The following is a 19,501-nucleotide window of genomic DNA, read 5'->3' as shown; positions in this document are numbered from 1 at the left end:
GAATCGACTCAATTTAGATGTCTTCGTATTAGTTGGTAGGCAAGCTTACCTTCTTATTTATAACCACAAAATAGTAAAATTAGTGAGAATAAGGTATCATTCAGCCAAATGACTAGTAGTACCAATGATAATTTTCGACATTTTTTGTTTTCAAGATAAAAGTTTTGAATTTTTTAGTAAGAAAAATTAATTTATCCATTATATTTCTCGACTCATATGTTGCGGATACCATCTTTTATTTGTATTATATTATGTTTTGTGTGTTATAAATTGTTAATCATTGTATATAAAGTGACGGCATGTGAATAAAATAGTTTATATTCAATACATATATTTTTTTCAACTATTCAAGTCATGAAAACAAAGGCCACCAAGGGTGTGATCAATCACGCCTTATTTTTCATCGGCATTTATTAATATTTATTATTATTATTATTATTATTATTTAACTGCAATATATATTATTAAATGTATCATATATTCTTTTATATTGTCAACTATAACTACTTTTTATAGAAGCAAGCACTAGTTGCATTATCAAAAATTAAATTATTAGTAATGATATAACTCAAATCTTTTACTCGTACAACATTTCAAGAAGAATATTTCGATTGTTCTACTTAAAAGAATAATTGTAAATAACTAGTTGTAATAGTATAACTCAAATATTTTAAATCATACAACAACTTAGATATTTCAAAATGGGCTGGAGGTGTGGTATCCGAATTTTTCGGATGTTGATAAATTATCAACTCAACTATTTATATGGAGACGGACTGTCTGATAGATCTAGTCAATTTTGTGTATAATTTGATAAGTTGAGACGAGCCAGACTGTTAATCCACCAGACGAGGTAACGAGTTCAGAAATTATCTATTCAACCACTTATTTTATAGAGTAGGTCTCATGTGAGACCGTCTCACGGATCTTAATCTGTGAGACGGATCAACCCTACCCATATTCACAATAAAAAGTAATACTCTTAGCATAAAAAGTAATACTTTTTCATGGATGACCCAAATAAGATATTCATCTCACAAATACGATCCGTGAGACCGTCTCACACAAATTTTTGCCTATTTTATATGATTAGTGAGCTTAACCATTTTTGACATGCTCACTAAAGTTAAATATGTATTTTATTAATTAATTTCTTTTTTGTTTTAACCAAAACGAATAATTTCCGACTATAAATAGGCGAATATCCCTCTCCATAATCTCAGTGACAATTCACACAGCCGGCCGAGCCTTTTTCTTGTCCAGTGATCAACGCGATAATAATAGTAAGGAATAAACGAAAATGGCCAGAAAATTCTTCGTCGGAGGCAACTGGAAATGCGTGAGTTCATAATTATGCTAATAATATCACAATTTTGGATTTTTCTTGTTCGATTTGCTAATCTGTATAATCTTTTCGTTTGGATTTATGTTCTGTTGTTCAAGATTTTATTCATTGGCATTTCTTGGCTACATGTATGATATGTTAGTTTGGTTGTTCAACAAATGAATTTCGTGTTTTTTCTTCTTTCTTTTTGGGTGATTGTTTGAGCTGATACTGAGTAGCATTGAGTTCCCAGCATTTGCTCTTGGGAATATTTCTGTCTATTCGAATTAAATTTGCATTAGTTTTAATTTCAGATCTTGTACATAGATCGGAATTCCTTGTGTTATGCGGACCTAGGAATTAGGAGTGTAATGCATTGTATTCAATTACTCTATTTTAGAAAATTACTCAAGCTTTTCCAACAATCGTCGGTTGCACTGTTGATCAGCCACAGGCTGTTATCGCATTTGTTTCGAGGTTTGTCATTTTGATTGTTTACCATCCTACATGGAGCCAAATCAGGAAGAGAACCTAGTGACAGTTCAAAGCAGTCTTACTACTGGGGTCGGACCTGGTTTTTTAATCTGTCTCAGAGCCGTGCCAGTGATTCCTTCCTGATATCTTTGAGAGTTTTTTTTTTGTAGATTATCACTGCAGTCTCTGTTCAAATATGGAATCTAATTGTAATTAGAAGGTTCAATTTTGTAGAATGGAACTACTGAAGAAGTGAAGAAGATTGTGTCAACTCTCAATGCTGGTGATGTGCCCTCTCAGGATGTTGTGGGTATGCATACTTGTTTTGCTTCTCTTTATTGAGTTTAACCTTTCTTTTTCGGAGCTCCATCTGCTGGCCATATGCAAGGTGGAAATGATGAATCAAAGGATCACTTGAGTGGGCCGGTTTTCTTATTATTTACAAGTTTATATGACACATTGAAGAACTGAAGCTTCAACTTTGATTCCTGGTTATAAGTTTTCATGTCGTTCCTTGTTGTCCCACAGAGGTTGTCATCAGTCCTCCTTTTGTGTTTCTTCCTGTTGTAAAAAGTTCTCTGCGATCTGATTTCCATGTGGCTGCTCAAAACTGTTGGATCAAGAAAGGGGGTGCTTACACCGGAGAGATTAGGCAAGTCTCCTCGCATATATTTTTTGGTTCTTTGCAGTTGCACTCCTTCGAATTTATGTATTTTGGCGAGGCTTTATCTCATGAAGTTCTTGCTTCAAATATGCAACATGTTGAATAGTTAATTTTTTTCTGTGCTCCTAAGGAACCACTTTGCTTATCATTTGGTTTGAGGTTATTTTTAAATTGTATCCTTATCCGACGTAGTGCTGAAATGCTTGTCAACCTGGAAATTCCTTGGGTAATTCTTGGTCACTCTGAAAGGAGGTCTTTGTTAGGTGAATCAAGTGAGGTAAAGCAATAAAATTAGAAATATATGTTTTTGGATTGATTTGCCTTTTCTAGACAGGCTTTTTTTAATATGTTTTCAATCAATTTTCAGTTTGTTGGAGATAAAGTTGCATATGCACTTTCTCAAGGTTTGAATGTAATTGCTTGCATTGGTGAGACTCTTGAACAAAGAGAAGCTGGATCAACCATGGCTGTTGTTGCTGCACAAACAAAGGCCATTGCAGGTATTTAAGTTACTGCAAATGTTTTTCCGTGGAAATGGTAGTGTTTTTTGAAGAAAAAATTTCGGGGGTTTTTGTGTAGCATCTTATGGGTGTGACTAAATTATGTTCCGTTGGATCTTTCTTGGTCCCAAGATAATAAGTGAAAAATGGTGTACAAGGGGTGATATTTGGGTTATTCCTCTTTTCTTTTTTCTCTTTTTTGTTTTGCTTTCTATCACATGTTCTGCAAATTACCACAGCAAGTGAGTTGATTGCTTTCAGAGTGTTCTTTTTCAAAGTTGGTATAGCAAAAACTGAACATGACTAGTTGAACATGTCTTTCTGTCTGTTCAATCATCTTTTTTCTTCGAACATGGTTTTTTCCTCGTATTCCAAACCAATGCCAAAGTCAGAAATTTAAATCCCTGCTTTGGATAGAGTTGATGATGAAATTAGTGGATTATTTTGGTTTTGTGATTTGCTGTAAAGACAATATCTTCGTCTTTCCCTTTTAAAGATGTACCATCTTATGATGTAAAAGAATGTTGATAGAAGGGAGATAAAAGTTGGGGTGTTTAACTGCGGTCTGGTTCGTTTTAGATTCAATTTCGAGCCAAACCATATTTTATCGGTTTTACAAAATTTCAATCCAAATTGAACCATGAAATCATTATAACCAAACCAAGCCAAAGCATGAATTTCTGTTTGGTCTGGTTTGGATGACTAATTTTAATTTAAGTTTCTTGTCGCGAAACATTTTTTCCAAAAACTGTCACAAATTAATGACGGTTTATATAATCAAAACCATCGAAAAAACCGTCGCTCATTAACAACGGTTTTTGGTCAATAATCGTCGTTAATAATTAGCTACGGCTGAGAACCGTCACTAATTAGTAGCGACGGTTCATTATAAACCGTCGCTGACGGTTTGGTAAACTGTCACTAAATTAGCGACGGTTTATAATAAACCGCCGATCAAAATCGTCGCTAAAACCGTCGCTAACAATATATATTTTTTGTAGTGTTGATAGAAGTTGAGCAAACATTTTATTTGATTTAAACTAGAATGATCATGAGTAAAAATCATATATTAAAATATTTATGTAAGTTACACGATTTTGCAACTAAGAGTTGTAGTTATGTCTATCTGAGCTCAAATTTCCAGTGTATAAATTATTAATGCAATTGAATTGTTACAAATCTCACTAATAATAAAATATACATATATCCAAAAAAAATCACACTAGATTAACAAATTATTATACATGAATTTTTAAATTAATATAATTGGTTTGGTTTATTTTTATCCAAAACTTGAACCAAACAAATATTTACAGTTTGGTTGATTTGAAAACCAATCCAAACCATGATTGTCTGGAAACCGATCCAACCTTGCAGTTCGGTTCGGTTCGGTTCAATTTTTGGACACCCGTAGATAAAAGTAATAATGTGGATACTATACCATATTTTGGCTTTGATAGACCTAGTTGTTCTTCTTCCTTGCATTTTCTCACTACTTATCCTTTGGTTCTCTCGCAGAACGGATTACTGACTGGACTAAAGTTGTTTTGGCTTATGAGCCTGTCTGGGCTATTGGAACTGGGAAGGTTGCCACTCCTGCTCAGGCTCAGGAAGTAAGTTGGCCTCTCTCTATTCACTAAATTTATACAATGCATCTGGATATACATATATGACCTATTAGCAAGCAAATGCTCTGCTCAAGTGAGAAAAATTTTGGTTTAGTTCTTAGGTTGTATTACAAACGAAGCAGAATTAACTCTGGCTACATGTCTGAACAAGCTCTCTCTCTCTTTTACTCTCACACACAAGCGTTTGCCTTGTGCATGCTCACACACACATTTTTTTCAGTTTTAGACTCGTGGTTATTGCTGTCTCTAGTTCAAATAATGTCAGATACAATTTTTAATTTTTTTTATTCATGACTTGAATTTGGTGAGAAAAATGTACTCAGTGACAAATTGCTGCACTTGACTATCAATCAAAATTTTCTTTCATAGGTGCATTTCGAATTAAGAAAATGGCTTCAGGCAAATGTAAGCCCTCAAGTTTCTGCATCAACCAGGATTATCTATGGAGGTAGCGACCAATATATATCCACATTTTACAATCTTCTGGATGTAATATTTCCTAAACTAAAAAATATGCATCGGAAGTCCTATCAACATACTTTTTGGAAGTTCACGATTAATGATTATATTTTGTGCCTTCATGTTTTTCCACAATTGAGATTGTCTAATGAAAGCGAATATATGTTTGAAACTTGTGTATCACACGTATTAGCATTTAGGCAGTTGTAGTAAAATCCCCTAAAAATCTTTTTAAATTTGCTCATGACTTGCACCAGGTTCTGTGAGTGGTGGCAACTGTAAAGAATTGGCTGCACAACCTGATCTTGATGGTTTTCTAGTAGGTGGTGCTTCTTTGAAGGTAAGTACAGTCTTTCCTCTTGTTCCTTTTGCTTCCTGGCCATCATAGGAATGAAATTTGTGATTTAAAAATTCGAAATTAAATAAATGGTCGTATCCATATATCTTAACTTTCAATTTTTCATCTGTAGCCGGAATTCATTGACATCATCAAGTCTGCTGAGGTGAAGAAAAGTGCTTGAGTTGATATCAAAGCGTTCGCTACGCGAGATGTGATGAGCATTAACTGGATTATACGTCGACTTTGATGTGTGATTTTGCTTTTTGTTGTATCTTCAAGCTTTCAGTGTCTGAATAAATCTTGAGAAAACCATTTACCCTCAAGATTTGACTACTTAAACTAATAAAACCACAAGATCCGACCATGATCTTTCGATGGTAATTTTCAATAGCTTTATCGAGTATTGAGCTTGAAATTGATTGCATGTAAAAACACTTACATGAAAAGGGCAGTACCATCTAGAGATTCTTGTAGTTTTGGAGGTTCAAGCCATTGAATAACTCGAAAAGTAGAGCTCTAATATATCTGTGTATTCGAGGGTTTTTTAATGTGAGAGCAGCACTTCTCGGGAGATGTCCACATATCTTTCCAGAGGGCCATACTCTTAATAAAAATTGATGCCCAATTCCTCTAGTTTCTTGCTGAAAATCAATTCTAAAGCAACAATAGAACTTGTAGGTGCCTCCTGCGGGACTTGATGAGCATCTCCTCCTCCTCCTCCTCTTGAAATATTTTCTTACAACCGACTCACCATATCTTGATTGTGTCCAAAATATACTATGATCATATGTAATTTCGAGTAACGTCGGTTATCATATTTTGATTGTATCAGAAATAGTATGTTGATGATATTTGTTAAGATGAATGCTATATATGTCAAGAGTTACAAAATGTTACTGTTCCGTATTATATATCGATTGTCTTTTGTCAATGTAATTATGCATTTGTATTTTTATATTTAAAGTTTTATAGTTGATTGTGCGTTTATTTTTGGTAAATTATCCAAATTATAAGTTATGATTGTTATATTCATGGTCAGTTTTAATGAACATGTCGTAACAATTTTATTTGTTTTTAATGAGGTAAGAAGGTGACGAAGCTCTTCCAACTCTCAAATTAGGGAAAATGTGTGCTTGAGTTTTATAAAGTGAAAGTCATTTAAGTATTTGAATTTATTTTGACATACATGGTTATTATAAGTGAAATGATGCTCTTACTTTTAGCCTAAAATTAGTTAATATTTCAAATCCTAATCTCGGTCACATCTGTCCAACTTTACTTCGTATTATTGGGATTTTTTGCCGTATTAAGTTTGACAAGACATGTGCAATATCACACACCAAATTCAAGATTCTCGGGATATGCTATATATCCCATGGGACCTTTTTACTTTCCAATTCAGATTTAAAATCATCACTTAATTAGAACTAATAACTCTGCACATGCGGTGTATGTGTGTACAATTTTTTTTATAATTATCGAGAGGCTAAAGTGAAATTTGAAAAATTATCGAAGGATTAAAGTGCTATTTAAATTATTGAAATTTAAAAAAAAATACAAAAGTAAAAAAAAATTGTTTGTTAAATTTTGAAAAAAATAAAAAAAATAAAAATGTAATATTAGTATTCTGTAAGGGCAAATTTGGGAAAAAAATTTTGGTGTCTATTTTCTCTCTATTATGAGCATTCTTAATATATAGTATAGATTCAATAATTTGAAAATATATTATGATAAAAATTTCAAATAATTAAAACACATGATAGCATGCTTACATATTTATGTTGAGGTGCAATAATTTTCGTTTCTAGGAGAACGATCGAATCGTAACGTTTGCGTTGTTGTACGCTTTAAAATATTGAAGTTGTACCATTACTATCATCTATAATTTTTCGTATAACGGATTCTCATTGGCAACAGAGAATGCAATTATTATGAATATGATTTTCGGGATACAATAATTATCTCTGTTAGCAGAGATATCGAGCCATGACGTTTGAGTCGTTATATATTTTAAAGATTGGAGTTGCACCGTTACTATAAGCTATAACTTTTGGTGAAATGGATTTCCATTGATTTCAAAGTGTACAATTGTTGGAATGATGATTGTTGATGTACAATCATTATTACTATTATGATAGGGATCAAACCATGACTCTTGAGTTGTAAGATTTAAAAATTGGAGTTGCACTGTTACTATCATTTATATATTTGGGTAAAAAAGATTCTCATTAATTGCAACAAACGCAATTATTGAGAGAGTTATTGTTGGGGTGCAATAATTAACCCTGCTAGAAGAACCATGGATTTGTTATACGAATTAAAATATTGAAGTTGCATCATTAGTATTATTATCAATTATAACTTTTGATAAAACGATAAATGTTCGATCATGGACAATGATTGTAACTCTTAACTAAAGTTGTGTTTAAAATGTCATAAGATAAATTGTTAGCTGATTAATTTATATGACTTAGATATCTAATGTATTAAGACCAAAGAATGAAACAAAGTATGTATGTATCGTATCATGTTTGAAATTATATCCTCTAATTTATTAAGCATGAATTACAAAAATCCATCAATCCCTTTATCATGACTACTAAATTAAAAAATCGATTAATTGAATGCATCCCATGTGTCACAGACTTAGCTCTTCTAAGTAAATGTGTGATATTTGCCTTACATTCTACAACATACAAAAATTTTGTAGAGTAGTCGATATATTTCTATAAGTCTCTACATCTTTCTAGATTGCTCCGAAAGCTTTTTAGATCCAACAAAATATTCTACATCTTTTCATATGGTCTTAAAATGTTTAAGTCTTGTCCACTATGTTAAGGAACCTATAACATTCAAGTCATTCATCATTCGCAAGGAAAGGCAATATCAGCACTGAAGAATGTTTCGGATGACACCAAGCCTCTTTGACAGCTTCATTTACCAAAATCTTTAAGTCTCTGCGCTGAAACTGTCAGACCATGACATATGACTCGATTGATATAAATTTCTAAAAAAAAATGAAGCAACAAATTTCTTTTTTCATGCTGTGAGATCAACTTGTAATTGACCTTTCTTGTAATTATTATGAATTCATTTAGTTTGGTAGAAAAATAGTGATTTTTTTTAAAAAAAATAATAATTTTTTAATCGTAAAGTATGAACTGTTGTATCTGATTCATACCCCCAATAAAAGAATTATTAATTTTTAAAAAATACTTTTTTTTAACATTTGATTTAAAAAAATATATATATATCATTCAATATTTCAAAATGAGAGAAAAAATATTGTCGTTCCTCTTTATTTATCTTAGGTGAATTTTAATGTGTGTAATATAAGATTTATTGTTATTACATGTGTCACATCAAGACAAAAACATACTAAATAAGTAATATTACGTGGATTTATTGGCTTCAGACAAAAAAAAGACAAAATTTTAAAAAAAATCCAAGTAATTATATGAAACCAAGCTTTGATATATTACACGACTAAAATATAAAATATTCTAAGTTATATAGGGCTAAGAAAACAAAATTGGGTGTTGATGACTTCGTGCATGAGGTTGTAATCAAGTCAAGAGTCTAGCTAGTCTATTTGCATTATTATTCTCTCTCATATACAAGTGGTTGAGACTTGAGTGTTCCACTTATTGATTTTTCTGTATCATTAATTTCGAATAAGACCATTAAATATTGTTCGGATGCATATGTTTCAATTATAGCAAAAAATTGTCTGAAACGTTCTCACGGATCGTATTTTGTTAGACATATATTTTATTTGGGTCATCCATGAAAAATTGTTACTTTTTATGTTAAGGATATTACTTTTTATTGTGAACCATTAAAAAGTAATACTTTTTATGTTAAGAGTATTACTTTTTATCGTGAATATCGGTAGGGTTGACTCGTCTCACAGAAAAGATTCGTGAGACCGTCTCACAAGAAACATATTATTCAATTATATGACACCATGAATTTTGTTTAAAATAAAGACCAATTTTAAATCTCTTTTTAACTTTCAGACCTAACTTAAAAAATATATTAATATAAAGACTCTACCTTGTATGGTCTTCCCATCATTTACTAGTTAGGGAGTATGATATATTTAGATTTTTAAAAAATTAGTATACAAGAACTAAATTTTAATCACGTAATAAATCAAAATTCAAAATTGAATAAGTTATTAGACCAAAAATACTATTTTTCTGCTTGGACTATAGATTCCATATCTATAGAAAATGTTTTTCTCCCTAAAAAAAAATCGACAATTTTAATATGGATGACGACCTCTTTTCCCCATTTTGTACTTTAATTATTTTAATTTTATATTCTATTTTATTATTTAGAATATTAAATATTAAAACATACATAATAAATATTTAATCCAAACAATAAATTATTCATTTCAGACATAATTATAAAAGTAGGTGTTTCGGTCTTCTTTATACATTCTTGAACTTACCACTTCCGAGTGTCCTCTTAGTAAAGCTACTAGACATGGCTGGAAATGATGAAGGACCGGCGATTGGAATCGATTTGGGCACCACTTATTCATGCGTGGCGGTGTGGAAACGGGATCGCGTGGAGATCATATCCAATGATCAAGGCAACCGGATCACACCTTCTTATGTAGCTTTCAGTGAAACCGAACGTCTCATCGGCGATGCTGCCAAGAACGTAGTAGCCATGAACCCCACTAACACTGTTTTTGGTGAGACATTTTCTTCATTCACACATCTTGTTTGTTGCATCTAGATGATGCGTTTGGATTCTATTGTTTTAAGTTCTTCCCTAAGTTTCTGTAGAAAAACTCTGGTTCTGTTTTCACTTTGAGTTGATGTGATTCTGTAAACTATCATAACTTCATAAGCCAACGATATGCTCGAATGATGCTTCGGTTCAGTTCCATGTGTGTGCTAATGAAATGGTACAATTTGCAAACTGTGGAATTTAATTTCTTACTGAACAAAAGAATGCTGTCATCTGATGTATTTGGAAGACAAGTCTTATTCATCAATATGGTATCTGATAGTATAATGTTTCTATGAATATGACTTACTTTATAGATGCTAAAAGATTGATCGGTAGGAGATTCAGCGACCCATTGGTCCAGAAAGATGTGATGCTTTGGCCATTCAAGGTTATTTGTGGTGAAAATGACAAGCCAGTGATTTTGGTTACCCACAGAGGTAAAGAGAAGCAATATGCTGCTGAAGAAATTTCTTCAATGGTACTGACCAAGATGAAGGAGATTGCCGAAGCTTTTCTTGAATCTCCAGTTAAAAATGCTGTTATAACCATACCTGCATACTTCAATGATTCCCAGAGGCGGGCAACCAAAGATGCCGGTGTCATTTCTGGGCTCAACGTCTTGCGAATCCTTGTTGAACCAACTGCTGCCGCCATTGCCTATGGTCTTGACAAAATGTATAGTATATCCGATGGAAAGAATGTGCTTATTTTCGACCTCGGTGGCGGCACTTTTGATGTTTCTCTTCTCACAATGGTGAAGAGCACCTTTAAGGTTAAGTCAACTGCTGGCAACACTCACCTTGGAGGGGAGGATTTTGACAATAGAATGTTGAACCATTTTGTTCAAGAGTTCAAGAGGAAGCACAAAAGAGACATCAGCAACCCCCGAGCATTGAGAAGGCTGAAGATGGCTTGTGAGAGGGCAAAGAGGGAATTGTCTTCTATGGTACATACACATATTGGGATTGATTGTCTGTATGACGGAATCGATTTTAACTCTAAAATAACACGTGCCAAATTTGAGGAGCTCAACATGGACTTGTTTGAAGAATGCATTGGCCACGTTGAGAAGTGTTTGAAGGATGCGGAGATGGACAAGAAAAGCATCCACGATGTGGTGCTTGTTGGTGGATCCACTAGAATTCCGAAGGTTCAACAATTACTTCAAGATTTCTTTGATGGTAAGGAGCTGTGCAAAAGCGTTCACCCCGACGAAGCTGTAGCCTATGGTGCAGCAATTCAAGCGGCAATTTTGACTGGCCAGGGAACTCTTGAGATTCGAAACCTGGTGTTGCAGGATGTCACCCCACTCTCTCTTGGTATAGAGCAAAATGATGGTGAGATGAGTGTAGTAGTTCCTAGGAATACCACAATTCCTACGAGGAAGGAAAAATGGGGGTTGACCACTCGTTCTGATTACCAAACTATTGTGCGGTTCCCAGTGTACGAGGGTGAAAGGCCTAGAACAGGGGACAACATTTTTTTGGGTGAATTTGCTTTGTCTGGCATTTCTCCTGCTCTGAAGGGCGTGGCTAAAATGAAGGTGTACTTTGATATTGATGTTAATGGAATCTTAACTGTGACGGCTGAAGATGAAGCAACTGGTAATACAAATGGGATCACTATCAGCAATGTTCGAGGCATGTTGTCTCAAGATGAGATTCAGAGGATGTTGGAAGAAGCCAAGAGATTTAAGTTGGAGGATGAGGAGCATAAAAAGAGATTTGAGGCAAAGAATTCTTTGGAAGATTATGTTTACAAAGCTAGAGCTGTGACAAGAAAGCTTACCGATGCCAAGAAAACAGAAAGCGAGATCGAATCTGCTATGGAGTGGTTGGATGAGCACAAAGATGCAGAAAGATCTGTGCTTGAAGATAAAAGAAAGGAATTGAAAAGTATTTGGGAGCCTATTATTACAAAATTATAGCTTATGATTGATAGAGATTCATTTGGTGTGATTTGAACATTTTTTGCCCAAACTTTCGACTTGATTATTACGCCCGAATAAGTTTTTGCCTCATTAAATATTAAGGAAAAATCATTATAAAAATAACTTAAAATCAGGTTTTGTATTTGTTAAAATTCTGAAAATTGCTTAAGCCATCTCTAACCACAAAATCTATTTTGGTGTAAATTTTACATTAAAATAGTGTGATTTTTGCACCAAATACAACATCTATCTTCAAGCTATTTATTTCAAATCTTACACCAAAAAAATATTCTCGAAATATTCCTTAATTATTAATAATTAACATAAATAAATAAATATTAAAAAAATCAATAATTAAGCATTTACTTATAAAATTAATAATTATTTATAATTAATTTTTTATGTTAAATATATAATTATTAAATTAATAAACAAATATTAAATTATTATTATATATTATTAATAATTATTAAAAACAACTAATTTTATAAAAAAAATGAAAATTATTGCACCAAATTTGACGCAGAGATTTTCCCTGCACCAAATTTGGTGCAAGGGAGGGTGAGGTGCTATCTTGGTACAAAAGATAACGCCCCCATTGGAGCAATAAACCTTGCACCAAAATGACTTTTCACGTCATTTTGGTGCAAGGTTGGAGAAGCCCTTGTCATATTATAGGTTGATGCTTTAAATTACTTTGGCGCGAGTCAAATTCACTTTTTGTTGAACGTATAGTTTGCCATTGATATCTAGTTAATTAGTATTTTAAATTAAGGGGACTAAAAGCAGTTCTATCTAGCATTCATCCTACTCCAACGGGATTCCCTGCACTTAATAAGTATGAGAGAAGACAGAACTTGATGAAGATGAATTGTTGGGCTTTGTGTTAGATAGCGTTGAATCGTACTAGATTTGAATCAATATTGAATTAAGATTTTTCTATGAAAATTATTCAGTTTCGAATATGTATGTGAATGTTCTTTTTATATCTGAGATGAGAGCTCTTCGTTCGTATGAAAACACCGTCTTCTCGTCTGAATGCTTCTTTTGTAAAATTTACATCTACCATCATTGATGCATTTTCTGTTGTCATTCCTTTCAGTTCTCACATAATAATAAAAAAAAATCTCTTACTTTTATTTGCTTGTTGGTTACGTTTATGTCGTATTTTGAAAAGGTCAGTTCGAAATTGAAAAATCAATTAAACATATTATTTAATCAAACACAAAAACTCTTGTGAATATCGTGGGTCGAATATCTTATTTGGATCAATTTCGTGGGTCGAATCTCTTATTTGGGTCATTCATGAAAAAATATTACTTTTTATGCTAAAAGTATTACTTTTTATTTTGAATATCGGTAGAGTTGACCAGTCTCATCGATAAAAATTCGTGAGACTGTCTCATAAAAGACTTACTCTTAATCAAATTAATGTCGTTTATGCATCGATTGATTACTTTAATCCAAGTCAATATGGAAATCTCTATCAACATACGAGGGCATAAAATTTTTTTATCAACCATTTGCACTACTTATTTCTTGTTAATCTTAGCATCACAAAAAGAAAAGAATGAAGAGTAGTTCAAATTATGTAATAACTCAAAAACAAAAATACACAAAATGAAGTACATGTTTTGGAAATTATATAATCTAGTAATTATATATATAGTCTGTATATTATCACACTATGTAGTGCAGAATACAAAATAAAAGAACTAATAAATGAAATAATTTAATTAATGTACAATTTGCAACAATTAAATAAATAATGGAAGTTCAAGATCGAGAATGGCTAGACAGAGTTGACTTCAATACACGCCAAAATCACATTAATTTAATGATTCAATTCAATTCAATTTATTAGCCTTTTCTTCTTTTAATATGACCAATTCGTTCATGTAAGAAGCATCCAAACATATATAGCTTTGGAAATTATATTATCATATATCAAAATTTTAAATTATATATAATAACATAATTTTCTCTTAATTAAATAGTGAGAATAGCGTCTTGTATTTCATTTACTGATATGCACGATACATTTAAGACATATTTTACAAAAGTCGTTTCAATTTGAAACCAATTAAACATGTTATTTAATCAAAGTTAGATGTTGAAAAGCAATAATTATCTTTGTTAGAATAGCAATAAAAATATGTCAATTTGTGCTTCTGTAGGGTTTATAAAATTTGAGTTTACTATTACCAGAAGCAATATATTTTAGTACACTAATAGCAAAGCACGTGCGTTGCACGTGGATAACGAATTTAAGTACGTTATGAATATTGATTCTAAATTTGCAAATGAACGTAGAAACATAATTTTTCACAAATTATTCAATAACATATATTATTTCACAGCTTATTTATCATTTTAAACAACCATGATTTAGTTTCTTCAATCCTTTGCTCGCATGATTTTCGAATTTTTCAGTATCTTTTTCATATTTTTATTTTATTTTTTCTGCTTTTTTCTTCGATTAAATTCAGTAATCATAACATCATATTTAATTTTTATGTTTCTTTTCATCGTCAGATTTGATTTTGATTAATCTCTTTGATGCTTGTGTGTTTTTTACTATGATCTTTCTGTTTTGTTTATTTGACTCGTTCACGATTTGGGTCTTAAAAAAATTGAAAAAAATGGAGTGATTAAAATAGATATGATGTATATATTAATTTTAAAATTATTGATATAATTACTTGAAATAAAAATTATGAGAAAATACAAGAAAATTCAAGAGCAGATAATATATTAGAAAAAAATTCTCTCGAGATAAGGGATGTAGATATATATTTTATTAAGGAGGCAAAAAAAAATTCAAAATAATTCATAATCGAAAAAGTCCAAAATATAACGGTATTTTTTCCTTTTAAAAAAACTAATGGGACACATCGTAATTTTTAGATACAAATATTAATATTTCAAATGTTACTAAATGTTTTTTAAAAATTTAAGTCATAACATCATAAAAATATAAAAAAAATGCATATATTCACATAATTCTAAAACTAATTTAGAATATATTTATATCACACACAAAATATATATAATCATTAAAAAGTAATATATAGCAAAACAATATTTTGAATACTGTCGAATATTACAAAAAAACAATTAAGCTACAAAAAATATGTCGCTTTACCAAAAGTTATAACCGGGGTAACAATGTAGCGTTAACTAAAATATTTTAAAATCGTAAAACAACTCAAACGTCACATTTCGATTGTTCTACCTTGCATAAACAATTATTGTACCTAACAAATATGATATGGATGTTATTTTACATTCTAGAAATCATTTCTCTAAATCAAATTTATTCTCACTAATCAAATAATTTCATCGAACACAGTAATTTTAATTATTAATAATAATTTAAACACAAATATTAATTATTAGGATGACCACCCTATGCCCTCACCTATGTTCTATTAAATTACAATCATAGTAATAATGCACCATGAATTGGTTAATATAACTTAGTAAATTTAATAAGTGAGTAATATTAAATAACAATTTTGTTATTTTGAAATGTGAAAAATAGTTTTTATATATATAAATTCATCATATATAATGATAAATTAATTAATACGTAGAAAAGAGAAAAAATTGTTTTTTATGTATGTAATGTAAAGCGAGTTATATATCCATACATGGTACAAGGTTTTCTACCTCCGCAATGAGAGGTACAAGTAGCAAAATCACAATTAAAAAATAATTTCAGAAAAATATTGAAAAAATGCAATCACATAATAATTTTACGTTAAAAAAATATTCTTAGAAATAATCTTTAACATATTTCAATATCTATAACATATATGATGCTTCTTAGTTCATATTTTAAAATCAACTTATTATAAAATTGACATATTTATATGTAAAATAAAAGATAAGATAAGATATAAATATTAAATATTCATTAGCAATCATCAAAAAATACACTCATTTTAGTAGCAAATTTTAGTAGCAACAAAGAAAAATAATGGGGAAATTGATAAATTCAATATACATTAATATTCAAAGGCATTTAAGATAGACAATAAATTACAAAAGAACCCATAAAAAACTATTGATTTAACTTGCTAAATTAAATCAACAAAGGTATATGAGAAAATTCACATTAATATTCAAAGTCATTTAATATATACAATAAATTACAAAAGAACCCATAAAAAAACTATTGATTTAATTTGCTAAATTAAATCAACAAGGGTATATTAGAAATTTCACAATTAGAAGTCATATATTTATATGTATGTTAGATTGTCAAGAGAACAATACTACAATTGATATAAGAGTCAATGTCATATGTTCAATTCTCATGCATTACAAAGTAATGCAATTATTGAGAAATGAATTGTTGGTGCATGGCAATAAGATCTCTCTGCTAGAATTATGATCGAAATATGACGCTTCAGCGATTTTATGAAATTAAAATAAGACCTAGACTTCACTTGGTATTTAATTTCTTGTCACTTAATGAACATAAAATATTTTGTGAGGCCCTGGCCTACTATATTAGTTTTAATTAAAAATTATAAGTTTTAAATTAGCTGATTCTCCTTACTAAACAAAACCATCGACTTTGAGTTCAACTTGTTTATAAATTGTTAACTCCGAGTGTCCTTATAGTATAGTTAGACCATGGCTGGAAATGATGAAGGACCGGCGATTGGAATCGATTTGGGTACCACTTATTCATGTGTGGCGGTGTGGCAACGTGATCGTGTTGAGATCATACCAAATGATCAAGGCAACCGGATCACACCTTCTTATGTAGCTTTCAATGAAACCGAACGTCTCATCGGCGATGCTGCCAAGAACGTAGTCGCCATTAACCCCACTAACACTGTTTTTGGTGAGACATTATACATGATAACCAATTTCTTCATTCAATAACCTTTTTGTTGTATGTAGATGATGCGTTTGGATTCTAATGTTCTTATTTGTATTTCTTTTTCCTCATTAAAACTCAATCTGCATATGCTAAAGTATATGTGTGTTGATTAAATTGTTGGTCCAAGTTTCTTGTTCATAAACTTTCATGATCTAAAGATATGCTTGAATAACTCTTCTGTTGATTTGGATGTGTGTGGTAATGAAATTGTAGAATTTGGAAAGTGTAGAATTTGTTAGTGAAGAAAAAACTGCTTAAGACAGTCTTCTTCATTAATATGGTCTCTGATAGTGTAATGCTTCTATGAATATGACTTACTTTATAGATGCTAAAAGATTGATCGGTAGGAGATTCAGCGACCCATTGGTCCAGGAAGATGTGATGCTTTGGCCATTCAAGGTTATTTGTGGTGAAAATGATAAGCCGGTGATTGTGGTTACCTACAAAGGTGAAGAGAAGCAATATGCTGCTGAAGAAATTTCTTCAATGGTACTGACCAAGATGAAGGAGACTGCAGAAGATTTTCTTGGATCTACAGTTAAAAATGCTGTTATAACCGTACCTGCATACTTCAATGATTCCCAGAGGCGGGCAACCAAAGATGCTGGAGTCATTTCTGGGCTCAACGTCTTGCGTATCCTTGTTGAACCAACTGCGGCCGCCGTTGCCTACGGTCTTGACAAAATGTCTAGTAGCTCCGAGGAAAAGAATGTGCTTATTTTCGACCTCGGTGGCGGCACTTTTGATGTTTCTCTTCTTACAATGGTGAAGAGAACCTTTAAGGTTAAGTCAACTGCTGGCAACACTCACCTTGGAGGAGAGGATTTTGACAATAGAATGTTGAACCATTTTGTTCAAGAGTTCAAGAGGAAGCACAAAGCAGACATAAACAACAACCCTCGAGCATTGAGAAGGCTGAAGAAGGCTTGCGAGAGGGCAAAGAGGGAATTGTCTTCTATGGTACATACAACTATTGGGATTGATTGTTTGTATGACGGAATCGATTTCAACTCTAAAATAACACGTGCCAAATTTGAGGAGCTGAACATTGACTTGTTTGAAGAATGCATTGTCCATGTTGAGAAGTGTTTGAAGGATGCTGAGATGGACAAGGAAAGCATCCACGATGTGGTTCTTGTTGGTGGATCCACTAGAATTCCGAAGGTTCAACAATTACTGCAAGATTTCTTTGATGGTAAGGAGCTATGCAAAAGTATTCACCCCGATGAAGCTGTAGCCCATGGGGCGGCAATTCAAGCGGCAATTTTGACTGGCCAAGGTACTGTCGAGATTCGAGATCTGGTGTTGTGTGATGTCACCCCTCTCTCTCTTGGTGTGCGTGTTGATGGTGTAAAAATGAGTGTAGTAGTCCCTAGGAATACCACAATTCCTACAAGGAAGGAAAAAATGTTCACCACCGGTGATGATAACCAAACTAGTGTGGCGTTCCCATTGTACGAGGGTGAAAGGCCTAGAGCAAGCGACAACATTTTGTTGGGTAGATTTGTTTTGTCTGGCATTTCTCCTGCTCCAAGTGGCGTCCCAGACTTAAAGGTGTGCTTTGATATTGATGTTAATGGAATCTTGAACGTGACGGCTGAAGATAAGGCAACTGGTAGTACAAATGGAATCACTATCAGCAATGTTCAAGGCATGTTGTCACAAGATGAGATTGAGAGGATGTTGGAAGAAGCCAAGAGATTGAAGTTGGAGGATGAGGAGCATAAAAAGAGATTTGAGGCAAAACATTCTTTGGAAGATTATGTTTACAAAGTTAGAGCTGTGACAAGAAAGCTTACCGATGCCAAGAAAACAGAAAGCGAGATCGAATCTGCTATGCAGTGGTTGGATGAGCACAAAGATGCAGAAAGATCTGTGCTTGAAAATAAAAGAAAGGAGTTGGAAAGTATTTGGGAGCCTATTATTACAAAATTATAGCTTATGATTGAGAGAGATGCATTGGTGTGATTTGAACTTTTTCTCTTTTTTTATGTGATAAAAGTTTTTGTAAAGACTAAATATGAACGAAAAATCATTATAAAAGTAACTTAAATCAAGTATTGTATTTGCTTGGATTCTGAAAATTGATGCTTTAAATTTATTGTGAACTTTGGCGCTGAGTCAAATTCACTTTTTGTTGAATGTATAGTTTGTCATTGATGTTTAGTTAATTAGTTGTTTTAAATGAAAAAATTTAAGCTACTAATTTAGTATATCAGATGCTTTGTCACAATATAACTTCCATGTTGTTAACAAGCATTTTTGAGTCAAATATAAGGTAGCCGTTGGATTGATGTATTTGTCTCGTAAAAAGATTTGATGATGAATTTTAAATAACATTTATCTCACGAAAAATGTAGAAGATGAGATCAAATATGCCATACAGTGGTTCGACTAATTTGATTCGATTACTGACATGACAACAATTTTTAAAACTGCATCAATATTTTTCGCGTCACTTCAATCTTCCAGCAAATTATGATTAAAAGTAAAAAAAAATTCAAATGCACTAAAAACCAATATGTAGCGTGTCAAA

General features: G+C 32.0%; 3 protein-coding genes across 3 annotated transcripts; all 3 read left to right on the top strand.

Annotated features, from left to right (window-relative positions):
* Window positions 1–1,175: 1,175 nt before the first annotated feature.
* LOC140982218 (triosephosphate isomerase, cytosolic) lies at window positions 1,176–5,770 on the top strand. The gene is made up of 9 exons (XM_073448643.1): window positions 1,176–1,339; window positions 2,033–2,108; window positions 2,327–2,450; window positions 2,655–2,739; window positions 2,830–2,962; window positions 4,481–4,575; window positions 4,960–5,038; window positions 5,307–5,389; window positions 5,520–5,770. The coding sequence occupies exons 1-9, from the start codon at window positions 1,301–1,303 to the stop codon at window positions 5,568–5,570; spliced, it is 765 nt and encodes a 254-aa protein (XP_073304744.1). The 5' UTR covers window positions 1,176–1,300; the 3' UTR covers window positions 5,571–5,770.
* Window positions 5,771–9,834: 4,064 nt separating this feature from the next.
* Window positions 9,835–12,098, top strand: LOC140983526 (heat shock cognate 70 kDa protein-like). The gene is made up of 2 exons (XM_073450611.1): window positions 9,835–10,097; window positions 10,453–12,098. Exons 1-2 carry the CDS (start codon window positions 9,884–9,886, stop codon window positions 12,063–12,065), a joined length of 1,827 nt encoding a protein of 608 aa, XP_073306712.1. The 5' UTR covers window positions 9,835–9,883; the 3' UTR covers window positions 12,066–12,098.
* A 4,579-nt stretch (window positions 12,099–16,677) lies between these two features.
* LOC140982372 (heat shock cognate 70 kDa protein-like) lies at window positions 16,678–19,167 on the top strand. Its single transcript, XM_073448852.1, has 2 exons — window positions 16,678–16,926; window positions 17,291–19,167. The coding sequence occupies exons 1-2, from the start codon at window positions 16,713–16,715 to the stop codon at window positions 18,901–18,903; spliced, it is 1,827 nt and encodes a 608-aa protein (XP_073304953.1). The 5' UTR covers window positions 16,678–16,712; the 3' UTR covers window positions 18,904–19,167.
* Window positions 19,168–19,501: the final 334 nt, after the last annotated feature.

This window comes from Primulina huaijiensis, chromosome 8 (assembly GCF_012295235.1).
Source record: "Primulina huaijiensis isolate GDHJ02 chromosome 8, ASM1229523v2, whole genome shotgun sequence".
Taxonomy (NCBI): Eukaryota; Viridiplantae; Streptophyta; class Magnoliopsida; order Lamiales; family Gesneriaceae; genus Primulina; species Primulina huaijiensis.
This window is presented reverse-complemented; position numbering and strand designations above follow the sequence as displayed.